Source organism: Epargyreus clarus, unplaced genomic scaffold, assembly GCF_041222505.1.
Source record: "Epargyreus clarus isolate Ecla_fem2 unplaced genomic scaffold, WU_Ecla_fem_2.2 ptg000002l, whole genome shotgun sequence".
Taxonomy (NCBI): Eukaryota; Metazoa; Arthropoda; class Insecta; order Lepidoptera; family Hesperiidae; genus Epargyreus; species Epargyreus clarus.
In genome coordinates, this window is record NW_027332210.1 from 7061935 (window position 1) to 7078478 (window position 16544).

The window sequence follows — 16544 nt, forward strand, 5'->3', positions numbered from 1 at the left end:
GTTGGTGTAAAAATATATAAATAATTTCTCAATATACAGCTTTTGAACACGATAGACTGCACTGTTACCGAAATCTAATGTTTTTATTCGGGCCACCAATTTTTATTATGAAAGAACAATAAACTTACCAGTGAACTCCTCAATCGGTTTATCGATAGTATCATGATCGATCCACGTTAACCCCATTTCCACTTTCTCCGCGAGGTCCTGCCAACGGCGGCGGTTCTCCAGTGTGCCGGCCAGCAGAGGTTGGATCCACGGGAAGGTATCGGATAGGACTTTGTATAACGGTAGGCAGATCATGTCGATGAAGCCCACTTGCATTTGGGGTAGCTCGTCTTTTTTCTCCCTGAAAATTAAATTGATAAGATTTTTCAAGACAAATGTTTGTTTCAAAAGTAGATTCCGAAAGTTTTTTGAAAATACATTTACACCACTAGTACTAACCAAGTGAAAAATATAAGAGGTAGTAAAAGAAAGAATCTTTCGTGATTTGACATGGCACAATTAGAATTATTTCTGCCTTATAAAAATTTTGTGAAGGGTGTTTGTGTGGCCGACCTCACGTACTGCAATCCTCTTTAGGGACACCCAGAGTGACCACTTACTACCGGGATTGCATCCTCATAGCTTCAGTATCATAAAAGTTCAGCACTATATGACGCTATTTAATTAATCTTTAGTTGCAAACCGAACGCCTAACATATAAACATGGGAAATAACAAAAATTAATAAATCTAGTAATGAAGAAGCAGTGGCAGAGTTATACATATTATGCCGCCAGTACGCTTTTCAAATTTTGCCGCCCCGACCGACCTCTACAATTCGATACCTTAGATGAGAGCTGGCCCAACAGACCTGCGATCGCGGGCTAACCGCAAAAAAGTCTTTAACATTTACAATTCTCCGAAATTTTGTGCAGAAAAAAAAAGGTATTATTATCCACGATAAATTTGCCGATTCAAGAATTTGCCACCCTAGACTCCAGCCAACTCAACTTATTGGTAAATCCACACTGCATACGTGCTAACACAATTTGATAGTCTTATTTATTATTCATTTGTCTTATAACCATGCAGTTTATTTATTTTACAATCTACTTGCAATTGTGCTGTGTTTCAATTGTCCTGAATAAAGAATTTTATTTCTTTCTTTCATTCAATTACCTGTCCATCATAGCAATCGGTTGTTGATTAAGCTGTAGCTTCTCCAAGTCGCCCTGGTCGAAGAACTCGTCAGCTACCAACTTCGCCACCTTGTGTTGAACTTCCCATGGCTTCGCGATCGCTGACACGTCGCAAGCCGTCATCATCATACCACATAGCACTGGAAAGAAGATGTATTGGAATTATTATAAACGCTGTAATGTATTATGTGCGGCAGTGACAGCTATTTGCAATCTCGGCCTCTCACACAAGAGCTGGGAGCTTATATGCCAAAGAAACACTTGCTACCCAGATAGGATTAGATTCCTACCTGAGGTCGGCCACAGATACGCCGCTACCCCGAAGAACTAAGCTGGAACGCCTTGAAAAAATATGTCTCCATTACCACATCTTTCAAACCAGAACACAGCAGCGCTTAACACTGCTGTTATGAGGCAGAAATAGGTGCAGGTGGTGCCGCCGGAGTCGAACCAGCTTTCATGAAAGCATCAAAGAGAATGCCTTTGGTATCTATTATTTGTGCGACAATAAAAGCCGCCATTTTAAATTGTATTCTATTAATAAATGTTTCTGTTGTAAACTTACATTCTTTCTTCTCCTGACTCTGCCAATCAAACTCGCCATTGTCCACTAGTTCTAGAAACTTGGATTTCTTCTTGAAATACATCGCTAGGTCTGTTGATAGTATAGCCGTTTCCACAACTCGCATTACGTCCTTATAATCGCAGGGTGATAGCGCCTGAAATAATAATGACAAAAATATATAAAAGGAATGTCGAAGGCAGAATATAATAAGAACAATGCAGTGATCGTAAGAACAATTTTATAGTTAATACGTCTTTAGAAATAAATAGCAGTAATAGATTAGTAACAAGTCAATATTTAATTTTTTTACTACATTTGACGTGATTTTTATTTTGTACAATTTCTTTTGAAAATGTTGATCAATATGAAATTAAAACAATTAATGGATTAGTGGTTACCTTCCACTAATTTGTATTAAAGCAGCATATATTTTTCATATATCGGTCATTTTTCAATTGTAAAACTAAAATACCTTTACCTTAAGAGTAGGTAGTAAGAGGCAGGTAGTGATAGAACCCTGTTGTTCCACTGCTCCACTTTTGTGTTCTGGTTTGAAGGGTGTGGTAAGGAAGACATTCTTATCCGAGGCATTCCAGCCTAATTCTCAAGGACAGCGGCGCATGGTTAGTCAACCTCAGGTAGGAATTTAATCTTATCTGGGGTTGATTACAGATGTCCATGGGCGGCAGTAGCCACTTATCATCAGGTTTGCATTACAATCAACATCATTAAAAAAGAAGGTCATAAAAATGCAGCACAATCTTACCTGGAAAATATTATTGCTCTCGCTATTCAAAATCATTACACATTGGTCAAAATGATGATGCTCCATCGTCGACGTTGAGTACAGTATCGCTAGCGGACTTTCAGTTTTCGTTTGAAACGCATTATTCGTGCCTCTATGATCCAAGTCGTGGCACAGACAAGCGACCAGCAACCCGAGGATCTCTAAATCGGACATGAAGCGTTCCATCTTGCCTGTTTTCAACATCGCAAACATTGTTTGTGCGACGTTTAAAGCATGACGCCAGTTGTGGTACTTCACTGGTCTGTAGTTCTTCTTCACGCTTAGTATCCAACGGCAGAGGACCTGAAATTGATTTCAAAGTTATTTTGATACTTGACTAGACTAGAGAATAGGGGAACTATCATAATAGAAACATACAGCAATGATATAAGAAGAATAATATGCTGCATATTGACTATAGGAATACTAAAAATGTATTTTTTATTATTCCTATTGTGGCGACTTCCTGCTACTCGACAAGAGATGGCGCCACGAGTATTCTGAATCACACTATAGAAGTTTTCTAAACATCTTGCATATATACAAGCTCCAAACTGAGACTGTTGAAGCATGGCCGCTCCCCGGGCATGATCACCTAGCGTGACGGGAGATCTCCCTTTGCTAATAGTAATAATAATCATTTATTTCAGACAATATAAACAAAGATACAAAAGTATAATTGAATACAGAGGTCCATATCATATATACCTTACAGACTAACATACATATTAATATCACGTATTTGCTATGCTAAACTATATTCAAAATGAATATAGAAATTACCGGCTATGTTATAAACTGTCTATCTTATTTCTATTTCTACAAAAAACATACGTAATAAACAGCTGTCATACTATGAAGAAAGATACAAATTATATATTCTAATATAATGTAACATAATATACAGGTTTGTAATTATTCAAAATAATACTTACATCATACGGTATGTGAAATTTCTCAACAAGATTACATTGCAAGAACATTCGTAGCGTAGCCCTGCAGGTGTCCTCGTCAGTCAAATCGAAATCTGAAAAATAAGATAATCTTTGAAGCAGCTGTTTTACTTAGCTTTGAGCATAATGTTATATACAAATATGTTAATATACATTTATATATTTTTATTTATAATAAGCATTAGGATTATTTAATTTGTAGGGAGAATAAATAAGTACGTTTTAAGTAATTTTTTAAATAACTCTCTCACCAAAGAGTACAAATTGCTGCAATGAAAAGTGTGTATTTTTTACTTGTTAACTTATTCACGCCTGATTCGGATATGTTTTATTATAAATCAATGTAAATACATACCATGAAATTGAAAACTGTATAGGTTATAAACTTCAGCAGATGGTATGATATCTTGGCAGAGTTTATTGGTGTCTTCTGCAGACGCCGTCGCATGATACGACAAACATTCTAGTGCAACCTGCAAGTAGAGAATTAAAATTAGCTCACATAATATACCGATATACAGGGGTACATGTCATGAAATTATACTCGTAATTTTAACAGACTTCCCAAAGAAGAGAGGTTGTCTATTCGTCGCGTAAGACTTTAATATAAAATAGGGTAAATCGCCAGTTATTGTATAAGAAAGCAAATACAGAAAATGTTTTTACTTACTCTAATTTATAGAAAAACAGAATTTTTTCAATTGTTTGTTTTTCTCACGCTAAGGAACATAGTTTAAGAAAAAAAAATCAATTGCAAAATGTCTATAATAATCGAAATTACCTTTTGTTTCGCCATAAGTTTGCAAGCGTTCTCATACATCTGTGTGTTATGAATACCAAGACCACAGAAGATGGCAAATGCTTCGAATATCGAAATATCGCCATCCGTAAACTGGGTTCCATTGTCCTGAAAATAACATAATATTTAGACGAAATATTGAGGCTGTTAAAAAATCGTTTATGAAATGCGGACAAAATCATATTTTTCTATAGGAACAATCATTACAGGTCCGTGGCATTGCGGCTGCATTCATTTATTTTTTTATTCATTTATCATTACTTCATATCGGATAGTAGAATAATATAGGATGTGTTTTTTTGGAAATGACAGCTGTTTGCAAAGAAAAACTGAAGATAGGGTAGCTACTTTTTAACATATCTACCTTATTTATAAGCTGAGCGACGCCAATAACATCCTTGTTAGCGTTCACGATGGGCATACAAAGCATCGTGGTGATGTTAGCGGCATCGTCTGCGTCCGCCGCTGTTAGAACCATGCCGTTCTCCCGACGCCACTCCTCTACGTCTGATATGTTCAGCGCTTTGTTTGATCTGGCCACCTGGAAAATAATTAGATTTGGTATGATGACGATGTATCGTGATACTTTCACTAGTTGATTGTGAGATATTGCCAGTTATTTGTGTTATAGGAGAAGATATAGCGCTGCTGCGTTATAGTTAGAATATTTTGGGCATAACAATACATTGACATGTAGTTATACAGCCAAAGTAGAGTTAGTTAGTAGTGATTTGAAAATATAATACATCTATAACCAGCTTAATGTAATATTTTTGTTATTTTTTATTCAAAGTTAACCTGTCCGTTGTGTGCTGTGTAAGGCGAGGATTTAACATCAAGTGTAGTAGTGTATACGTTTTTTATAATAAACTTCCCTCCGAAATCAGAAATTTGTCAATTAATAAATTTAAAGTCATAATCAAAATCAAACTTAGTCGTAAAGCTTATTATAAAATTTCTGATTATATTGATGATAAAACAGCTTGGGACTGATCAATAACAAAATTATTAATTAATTAAGAAAATGTCAAAGTGTAGCGTATCGTGCTGAACAAACTTCTTTTTTAGATAAATGTAAAGCAAGATACTGGAGCTAATGCTTTATTAATTACATATATGCAAAAATAATGGCATTAAAAAAAGAGAATAATTATTATTAAAAAAAAGACAAACCCACTGAGGTTCTTACCGGATCTTCTCAGTAGAGGTCGCGTTCTGATCCGGTAGTAGTTTAAGAAAAATATTGTACCTGACAATTTGTAAGTGCCGTCGTTGGCCTATACAAAATAAATATATTTCATTTCATTTCAGTGACAGTGACAGTGACTATTGCCTTCATGACAATTAGCTATAATACAATATACTATGCTAAATCAAAGTGCGAAAGTTGTAAACTTCATTTTTTTTATTTCGATACTAAAAATATCCATGTAGTGATAATACTTCGATTTCAAAAACAGTTCGATAACTGGTGAGTTTACCCTGCATCTTACTTTTCATACATTTAAAACGCGTCTTACCGCTAACGCAATACAGGCTAAGGTGGAACGGATGTCGTGCCGAGGTGTGAGCGTGGTCCTCGAGTGATGAGCTCCCAACTCGAAGAGCGTGTGGAAACGGGTGGGAGCTGGAGGTGGTAGCGCCGGTATCTCGTTGCGGCGACCACCTGGCCTTTGCACTATGCGTTCTAGATGACTCTGGGAAAATAAGAACATGATTTTTCATCTAAAGGAATTCATTTCTCGTTTAGTAATTTTTCACTTAGTTTGAAGGCATTAATGGAAAAAAGTGAGATTGTCACGCGATAACGACACTCGACTTCGGAGGCACCACCGCCACACATATTCATGTTTAATAACAGCAGTGTTAAGCGCTGTTGTGTTCTGGTTTGAAGGGTGTGGTAAGGAAGACATACTTTTACGAGACATTCCAACGTAGTCATCCAGGATTGCAACACTTTTGTAGATAATTTCAGATAGGTCTTTTATCTGGAGTTGATTACAGATGTCCATAGGCAGCAGTGGCCACCACCCATCAAGTGGACTGCATGAGGATGCAGTATTTACAATTTCTATAATCATGCCATATTTGCAAAAACATACCTATAATATGAACAAAGACATCACTACGCCAAATTAGCAAATTCTATTCCGGGCGTCACGAATGCCCTATTAATCCCACAATTGCAACTAATTTGCAAAACAAAGTGCAAATTATAGGTGCAACAAGTAAAGCTCTGAAGTCACTGAAGTCATTAGGGTAATTCAGCGCTTTGCGAACAATGTTATATGAACGATTTAAGTCTACGATTTCGGGAGTTATAATTTTTCTCGAGTATTTTGGTTACATCTCATTATGTTTTGGTACTTTCTATTTGATTTAAATGTCTATCAAATGGTATAGTAAGTCAGTGATGGCTTAGAGGTCTGAAGCTGGGTCTTTCAATCCGGGAGGGATCCGATTTTCTAAACGACGCGCTTGAAAATTCTTTAAAAATAGATTCAAGGTGTGTCGTATCGCACTAGGTTAAGCGCGATATATCCTTCTCAGTTGTCGTTTGATGTAAGAACATCTTACGGTTCAATACCGGAGGCACCACCGTCATAGTAATTTCTGCCAATAACAGCACTGCTAAGCGCTGCTGCATATCGGTTTGAATGATTGTGATAAGGGAGACTTATCCGAGGCGTTACCACTTAGTCCGTCGGTAGCAACGTATCTGTGGCCAACCTCATGTAGGAATCTAATCTTACGTGGTTGATTATAGATGTCCAGGGGAGGCAGAAGTCACTGATCATTATGTGGACTGCATGCTCATCTGCTACTCATATATTATATAAAAAATAATAATAAAAATAATGCCTTACCGATTCACAATGATCCGTATCCAAGATGAAAACAGCACATCGTTCACACTTCAGCAACTCCCTCGCTTCTGTCATGATCTTCGTTACTAAGCACTCCAGGTTGCTTTGCTCTTCGAAGATGCTTCTGGCGAGGGCCAAGAGGATCTGGTTCCTTTTGTACTCCAGGACTGATGACTCGAAGAGCTGAGCGTTTTGGATGCCGATCCCACAGAAGGTGAGGTAGCGGCGGAAGACTTCCACGTCTCTGGTTGAGAACTCCTTTGATCCTGGAAGAGAAGATAAAAGATTAATAAAACAATAATGTTTACGTCTTCTACCTTATAAAAACAGTCTTTATACTACTGGGTTTAGTCTTAAGCGGCGGTTCTAGACGTCCGCAAGGATACCAGAAGTGGTCCAGAAAAAATGTCCATTATGACGAAAAGGTTAAGCACCTTAAGAAGGGTTAGGTCTAATGATACACATTTGATAAAGGCAGCAAAAAACATTATCAAAATACATAATAGCAACTACCAGTAGCAAAGTCTAGGTACTTTAGTATGGTATATTTACCATCTGTTTTGTTTATAATCTGCGCCACCCCTACAACATCTCCCTCGTAATTGCAAATCGGCATGCAGAGTATTAGCTCCGTCTTGTATCCTGTTCTCGCATCGATTTCACTGTTAAACCTAAAAGAAATAGAAAAAACTATTAAAAAGACATTTTTTAAATATAATTGAAGTAACACACCAGTATCCATGTAAAATTTACGGTAAGTGCCAACCGCCCGTGAAATGAAATCAAATATATTTATTTTGTATAGGTCTTCGGAGGCACTTACAAATTGACAGTTGCAATATTCTTTCTTAAACTATTACCGGATCGGAACGCGACCTCAACCAAGAGGATCCTGATGATAATTTATAATCAATCCCAACTTGGATTAAACTTGAGGTCGGTTACAAATTCGTTGCAATCCCTGGAGAATAATGCCCATTATTAATAATTAATCTATCCAACGTCTTGCCTACGAAAGATTGGAAATTCCTTAGGTATAGGCAGAAATTGTCAAATGTTGATCTTTGATAACAAAAAGAGTGGATAGATTAATTATAAAGAAGGCGTTTTATAATGTTATCTTACCGATCTGCCAATCATAGGGTTACAAATTCAAATCCCGACAAAGCAAATTTAGAAATTTAAGCTTTTTGGCAGTATCTATGTTAAATTTAAGCTCTTTTGTGCGAGTCCATTTCTTATTACCTTCATTGCCAAAACGTATTAAAATCACATACAAGGAAGACTGACTTTTGAAGATAAATTTGCAAATTTCATTTATCAAGTGTAGGAGGCAGTTAATCCAAAATATTTATTTTCATTTAAAGTAAATTTTGTTTTACGACAAAGTACTAATCAGATCTGCTTAAGCGTAGGAGGTTAATAATTATAGCGGTCCAAAAATATTTATATTATATTTAGGATAGGAGTTATTTTGAGGCAAATTCATTTTTATCACGCGTGGGAGATTCAACAGAAATTTTAAGAACTGTGTTATTCTGTATATTTTTGTTACAAAAAAAAAAAAGAATTTAATCAGCCGAAAATAAAATTACTCTAAATTATTATCAAACTATTATTTATAATATATGATAGAATTGAGACAATATTATAAATGTGAAAGTGGTAGAACCTTATGTTTCTGGCTCATAACAGCAGTGGTAAGCGCTGCTGTTTTCCAGTTTGAATGTTATACGAGTAACATATCTATTTATAGGATCAATTATAGACGTCCATTGTTGATGAATTCCAGGCAGGTGAAATCCATTATTATAATTAGGATATTTTAATTTTTAACCACAGCGCACGATCGTTTTTGCCATAAACGTGCAAAAACTTTTCTTCATAGCCATATTATTGGCCAGTCTTTCGGTTTTGCAAACATCCAATCGATGGTGACTACTTCCTTAATTCTAATTCCTTTATTCTAATACTATATAAGATCTAACTGACCCGGCAAACGTTGTGTTGCCATATAAATAAAAAAATGTTAAGGGTGAACAACCCTTATCACTTAGGGGTATAAAAATAGATAGTAGCTGATTCTCCGACCTACTGAATATGCATATAATATTTGGTGAAAATCGGTATAGCCGTAAAATATATCATTAAATTGTTCATTTAATACTTTGGTAACAAATAATATTCAAACCTGGGATCAGCATAAGCATTCTTGATATTGATGGGATGTTTCGTCTGCGCGGCAAGCCCGGCGACCCCAACTCCGAAGGGTATCCTGATTTCTTGGGTCCTCGCCGTCCGCAGAGCGTCGTATAGTTCTGAAAATAAGGATATATCCATACTAACATTATAAGGCCAGCCTTATACCGAATGGAAGAACAGTTTCACGCTAGAAATAGGTGATACCTCACCGGTCGAACGATACTGGCTCTACCACCTTTTAAAGGTACCTCTTTAGGCAAGAAGTGTGCAGTTTGCCGTAAGGATAATAGAGTGGGAAAGGATATTTTTTTCACGAATGAATACTAATATTGTTTTTTTTATTATATAGAAGTAGCAAACGACCATGCGGACACTTGATGGTGAGTTGCTACTGCCTCCATGGACATCTGAAATCAATCCCAGATAAGTTAGATTCTTAAAGGAGGCCGACTACAGATGTTTTGTTACTCTGAGGGCTGAGTTGGAACGCCTCGCATAAGTATGTCCCGTTTACCAAACTTTTCTAACTTGAACACAGCAGCGCTTAACACTGCTATTATTAAACTGAAAATGGCGTTGCGTATGCCACAAAGAGTCCATAATTACGGGTACCTTTAATAATACCTTCCAACATACCGTAGCTTTCCAGTAACGATATACGAGTATAAAGAACAACATTTATATTTAACTAGTTTTTGCCCGCGGCTTCGCCCGCGTTTAAAATAAAATAATATGACATACTAACATACATAACTGAAAATTCGTACCTTCATTGGCATGACAGTGTCGCCATCTGGCGAAAATTGGTCGTACCAACTCTGAAACTTTCGTGGGCTCATAACAACAACTTTGGTAAATACCATCACTTGATCAAATGCATAGTTTACGATTAAATCCTTGCTAATATCGATTAAAATAATCGATTTTTTGGTCCAAAAGATTGATTCTCCGATTAATCGATCTTAGATCGCCATCCCTAGTTCCCGTGGGATTTCCGGGATAAAAACTATCCTATGTCCTTTCTCGGGTCTCAGACTATCTTTGTACAAAATTTCATTAAAATCGGCTCAGTGGTTTAGGCGTGAAGAAGAGACAAACAGATAGACAGACAGACAGAGTTACTTTCGGATTTATAATATTAGTAAGGAATAGTAAGGATTTACTATATCCTCATATTCAGTTTCCATATATCGTCCCACAAAGTCCGAAAATACAATTAGAGTAGGACATACCGTACACACTATCTTATCAAGGGAACGGGGCTAAGTGTCTGTGGATTAGATGGTCCACATCTGTACGTAATGGTCTGCGTTGAGTTTATATCCTCTTGTTTACTACGAGACAGGATAAGGTTTGAGGTACACTGAGAACTTAAGATGAAATTAAATAACATTTTTTACGTACTATAAATCTTTTGGTTGGTGTATTTGGGAAAACGATCAGTGTATTTTAAGATGAAACGATGTTGCGTACGCCGTTGTAACACATTCTTTTAGCATGGGACGAAGTTGACCACATCGATGTAACACATATTGTTTCTTGCCAATTAGTTACCAGTTAAACAGTTCTTAAGTTACGATAAAAACTACTTCGCAACAACCCGCTGTCAATATGTAAGATGGTATATATTTTTAACCGTGCAGTATATACCACCCTCCCTCCCACAAAGGATGCGTGCAGATGCAAGAATAAATATATACACCACCATACATACCACAACCAACACGTGTTTCGCTACAGAACGGAGCATTATCAGGGTAAGTTGACACTACGACGGTAAATCGTTAAGTTACGCTGTCAACCTAATGCAGGCCTTTTAGAAGTTTATCCTACCCTTCCTTCGAGGAGTACGATTATAAGGTTATAGATAAATTATTCGCAAAGTAACGCCTGATACAATTAACTATCTGTTCTTGCCTAATACGAAGTCCTCGCCTAGTTCGAAATTTGAAACTTTATAGGTACTTTGTAAAAATTGGGTAGATCGATTATTACTAACAGGCGAATGTCTGTAGATGTTTATACCAACTTAGAGGAAAAACACTGAACGGACTACTCCATCTATTAAAATACATGAAGGTGGTAGAACCCTTTGTGGTTCGACTCTGGCGGGACTACCGTCACACCTATTTCTGCCTCATAACAGCCGTGTTAAGCGCTGCTGTGTTCTGGTTTGAAAGGTGTGGTAAGGGGGACAAAGTTTTCCGAGGTGTTCTAGCTTAGTCAGCAGAAGTAGCGGCGCATCTGTGGTCGACCTCAGGTAGGAACAATCCTATTTGGAGCTGATTACAGATGTTCATTGGCGTGCAGTAGCCTCATACCTGGTGGACTGCGTGCTCATCTGCTACTCCTATATTACAAAAAAATAGATGACTTAATCTCATACATATATCTACTTTTATCTTAAACGTTCGCTAAGAAAATGTTTTCTTATACAGTTACCAAGGCGCCGAATTTCTCGCCTCATCTCTCCGTCCACCCCGATTTGCATATAATTGACATCACAGGGTAGTTTCTGACAGAGTCTCTTTATCTTTATTTTAAGCATAGACTAATAATATTTCAGCACTCAAATGACTGATTAAAGTATAATTTTGGGTAGAAAGTAAAATAGTAAGATTGAGTTTTTTTTTCCCGATTACGGAGCGATTTTTTTATGTGCAGGTAATGTGTGTTTGTTTCTCATTTTTAGTATGTCCAAACCGGTATCAAAAACTAACATATGAGGTGTCATTGGAACAATTGTTTTTGTTTTTATTTTTTATAATAATTCAATTCAATAATTTACAGTGTTTTTGATTTTTTATGTTTTTAAAACTAATAATGTTTGAACTTCATACTCAACTAACAAAAGCTATTTTCTAATATACTATCACGTTAAGACGGAGTCTTAAAGACAGAGTTAGTTAAATAGATAGAGGTAGACAGATAGATAGTATATTAGAAAATACTCGTAGCTGTTTCTTTTTGAGCGAGAAATTAAGTCGCTATTTTATCTACATACCTATAATATTGAAAAATGTTATACAAAAGCCGTAACGAGTGTAATTGTTGTACGAAATATAAAGGTAGGAGGCCCTAATTCATGTCAGCTTCCTTTCTTTTGTAAACTGTAACAAAACGGTTCGCCTTTGAGACTCAACAGAGCTATCAAATATAATTGTTTTTAGGGTATCGTAGCGTTGTGGCAAAAACGAACCTTATAAGTCCGTCAAAGAATTTTTATATATAGATTTGGAATATATGTATTCTATAAAACATCATATGTTGTGAAATTACAAAAAACAGTGACATTGGTTTAACACAGTGTATTGTGAACTGAAACCCTAATCACGTTAAAGTTTACTTTGTTTATAGTTTATTTTAATTTTGTTGTATATTCCACAATCTATTTAACTATATGGTATTACTTTTAAGTCGCTTTATTATAAATCGAACCTTACATATAACTTCATCATCAACCCATTATCGTCCCACTGCTGGGCACTGGTCTCCTATCAGAATGAGAAGGATTAGGCCATAGTCCACCGCGTGGCCAAGCGCGTGTTGGTTCACATACCTTTGAGATTTTTTTTGTAAATCTCTCAGGTATGCAGGTTTCCTCACGATGTTTTCCTTCACCGTTTAAGCAAGTGATAATTAATTTCTAATAGGCACATAATTTTGAAAAATCTGAGGTGCGTGCCTGGGATTTGAACCTCGGATCCGTCGATCGAGAGGCCGAGTTTCTTAACCACTAGGCTATCACTGCACTTAAACTTTAATAATTTTGTTGGTTTCGAACCATGGACCCCAACATAAAATCCCGGTATTAAAACCAATACCAATCACACAATAACAGAGTACAACTCTTTAAAGTTAAAACTACTTAACTAAAACTATATCACTATGAAAATAATTTGCTTTCGATATTGACATCAGATCGAATGACATAATCCATTATTTCTGTTTAGCAAACAAGTGGAATTTCCTCAGGGAAGCTATTAATAGGCAAGTGGAAACACTGAGGCTAGTTCATATTTTTCCACTGTATTTTGTTGAGGTCTAAGGTCAGAGGTCTAAGGTCTAAGGTCAGAGGAACAGGGCTGAAATATTGAATGAGGCCTGGGGCGGAAAATTTAATAAAAAATACGTATTTCAGTGATGGTTGCACTGGCTACCTTTATTTTTCTTCGCTGACATTTTTTTAATAATATAGAAGTAGCAGACGAGCATGCAGTCCACCTGAGGGTAAGTGGCTACTGCCGCCCATGGACATCTGTAATCAACCCCAGATAGGATTAGATATTTCTACCTGAGGTGGGCCACAGATGCGCCGCTACCTCTGAGGACTAAGCTGAAACGCCTCGCAAAAGTATGTCTCCCTTACCACACCCTTCAGACCAGGACATAGCAGCGTTTAACACTACTGTTATAAGGTAGAAATAGTTGTGGCGATGGTGCCGCCGGAGTCGAACCACAAAGGGTTCTACCACCTCTAAAATACATATACCCATTTCACAGATACTTTGGTCCTGACGAGCTTTTTTTTAGCGAATGACACATTACAGATGCAGAAATCGGAGGCCCGGGGCGGGTTGCCCCTTACGACGGCCAAGGACGTGTTGTTACACTGAAGACTAAGTTGGAACGCTTCGGATAAGTTTGTCTTCCTCACCACTTCCATACCTTTTAATATAGAACACAACAGCGCTTAACACTGCTATTATTAGACAGAAATAGGTCCTATACCTACAAGTTATAAAACGTAAAACGTATTTCTTGACAAATCGGATTTTCCTCACATCGATATTCTACAGAGCTTTTCAAATCCAAAACACGTATCACGGTACAAAAGCTCTAGAATATATTTCCGACTTCCGCGAAGCTGTTCCGTGCTTTTGCGTGAGATATGAAGCTTAACTTCCGATCTTATAAAAGTGCTTACTGCAGTACAGACCGTAAAGAAAATAAATTTATATGTTACTAGCTGACCCGGCAAACGTTGTGTTGTCATATAAATAAAAAAATGTTAAGGGTGAACAACCCTTATCACTTAGGGGTATAAAAAATAGATAGTAGCCGATTCTCAGACCTACAATATGCATATAAAATTTGGTGAAAATCGGTAAAGCCGTTTCGGAGGAGTACGGTAACTAACATTGTGACACGGGAATCTTATATATAAGATAGTATCTATTTATAGTAGAGTAGTAATGTTGCAAGTGAGAAGTTACACTTCTTTAGCATATTATTACATTACATTACATTTAGCATATTATTATATATTAAATATGCGTGTATCAATTAATACATACGCAAGTAAACGTATTACTAAAACATTTCATAAAAAAATATTGGAACAAAATGACTTCATACATCACGACACGATACGTCGTGTCGTATTGTATCATCCCTCATTTCCTTTTTGCAATAATTGCAATATTTCTAACCTAACTTTATAGTGTCGATTTTATTTGTGTTTGCGAAAATTCGCTGTCAAACACCCAAAATAAGTAAATTTAAAAAAATATGCTGCTAATCTTTCTTTCGTTCTTTGTACATTATTTATCTACTGCGGTCACCGCTACGGATAGCCAAGCGGGATGACTACCAAGGCCTATTCTAGGACACATACCAGGCTTAAAAAGGCCTAATGGATACATACAACACATTACGAGTAACAATAACAAAATTAGAATCAAATAGAATCCATCAAACCCAGAATAGTCCCATCGGAAACATTAAGCGGAGTAATATTTTAATGAGGCTATTGAAAGTTACTTAATGTATGCTATACGATGAACAATAGGAAACAATATGCCATCAAAATGGTATAAACACTAGTCATAGGGTACCTTACGCAATAGTACTTGTTACTCTTCAAAATGACGGTATAAGAGCTGTCTACCAACTAAATAACTCAAGAATGTCCGAAACAAAATAAATGTTCTAAGTACATTTTTTTCTAAAACTTTAAAATAATAAACAAGCATAAAGTTCACCTGACGGTAAGTGGCTACTGCCGTGTATGGACATCTGTAATGAACCCCAGATAGGATTAGAAATCGGCCAGATTGCTCCCTTACCACAGCCTCGTATCTCATAAAAAACCTATTTATGGTTTAAATTTAAAGTATTTCATAGGTTATTTAGAAACAGTTGTGTTGTTAAGAAAACCCCGTATTTTGATATTTACGAAAATATGTTTTCTTGGTATATTTTTTCAATAATTAAGTAAACTCGACGTCTATTTCCTTACTACTCCACAGGAGTATTTTGTTTTACTTGTAAAACTAAAACAAACAAACTTATTTATGAAGAAAAGTAGCTAAATCCGGTCACATTTCTCTTTGACTAAGTTTGATATTCCCGTGGGAAACTCGAAATAAACTGCCGCTACGTTTATTTCGAGCTTCCCACTCACTCCCGCTACGTTACGACAGGGGATATTTTAGATCTCTCAGAAGGTGGTAGAACCCTTTGTGGTTCAACGCCGGCGGCACCACCACCACAACTATATCTGCCTCATAATAACAGTGTTAAACGCTGCTGTGTTCTGGTTTGAAGGGTGTGGCAAGACATACTTTTCCGAGGAACGCCAGCTTAGTCCTCAGGAGTAGCGGCGTATCTGTGGCCTACCTCAGGTAGGAATATCTAATCCTATCTGGGGTTGATTAAAGATGTCCATGGGCGGCAGTAGCCACTTACCATCCGGTGGACTGCATGCTCGTCTGCTACTCCTATATTATAAAAAGGAGGCTGGGGAAAAAGAGAAAAATCCTCAAACCTCCCTATCCACAGCCGGAAAACCGGGCATAGGAGAAGGGCTCTCCACGCTTATCTCCCACCCCCATAAAGGTGGCAATGCGAAGGACGGTGGTGTTTTACAACAACAATCTGCCTCAAGGACGCGTGGTGGCGCACCTCAAAGATGACGAGATGGAGTAGCTCCAGCTCCATCTTAGATAGAGAAGAGCCCTGTTGTGGACCACGGATGAGTGCTACTAGCGTACCCGTGCATACAAAGGGCGTTCTCGAGGTATACAATGAGGTCCGACATATGACCTCGCGGCTGAGAGGAACCTATGGAGGGTCTCCCCATGTAAAAAAAGGGTTTTTTGTTGCATGAAGGTAGAATTTAAATTTTAATGATATAAGTATCGTTAACATTATAATTCTATCTTCATAGCGCTAATTGTAGAA

The 16544-nt window shown here is 37.0% G+C and overlaps 1 protein-coding gene across 1 annotated transcript in view; it reads right to left on the reverse strand.

The window, feature by feature from the left end:
* Positions 1–1162: 1162 nt before the first annotated feature.
* LOC140746847 (cGMP-specific 3',5'-cyclic phosphodiesterase) overlaps positions 1163–16544 on the reverse strand; it is a 109892-nt gene continuing 94510 nt past the window's right edge. The window contains exons 5-15 of the mRNA XM_073078944.1: positions 9349–9475; positions 7710–7828; positions 7158–7423; positions 5811–5987; positions 4655–4831; positions 4273–4398; positions 3847–3964; positions 3474–3565; positions 2518–2841; positions 1752–1905; positions 1163–1326 (exon numbers count right to left, since the gene is read on the reverse strand). Coding sequence (XP_072935045.1) covers positions 1163–1326; positions 1752–1905; positions 2518–2841; positions 3474–3565; positions 3847–3964; positions 4273–4398; positions 4655–4831; positions 5811–5987; positions 7158–7423; positions 7710–7828; positions 9349–9475 — 1844 coding nt within the window. The remainder of the gene's footprint in view (positions 1327–1751; positions 1906–2517; positions 2842–3473; positions 3566–3846; positions 3965–4272; positions 4399–4654; positions 4832–5810; positions 5988–7157; positions 7424–7709; positions 7829–9348; positions 9476–16544) is intronic.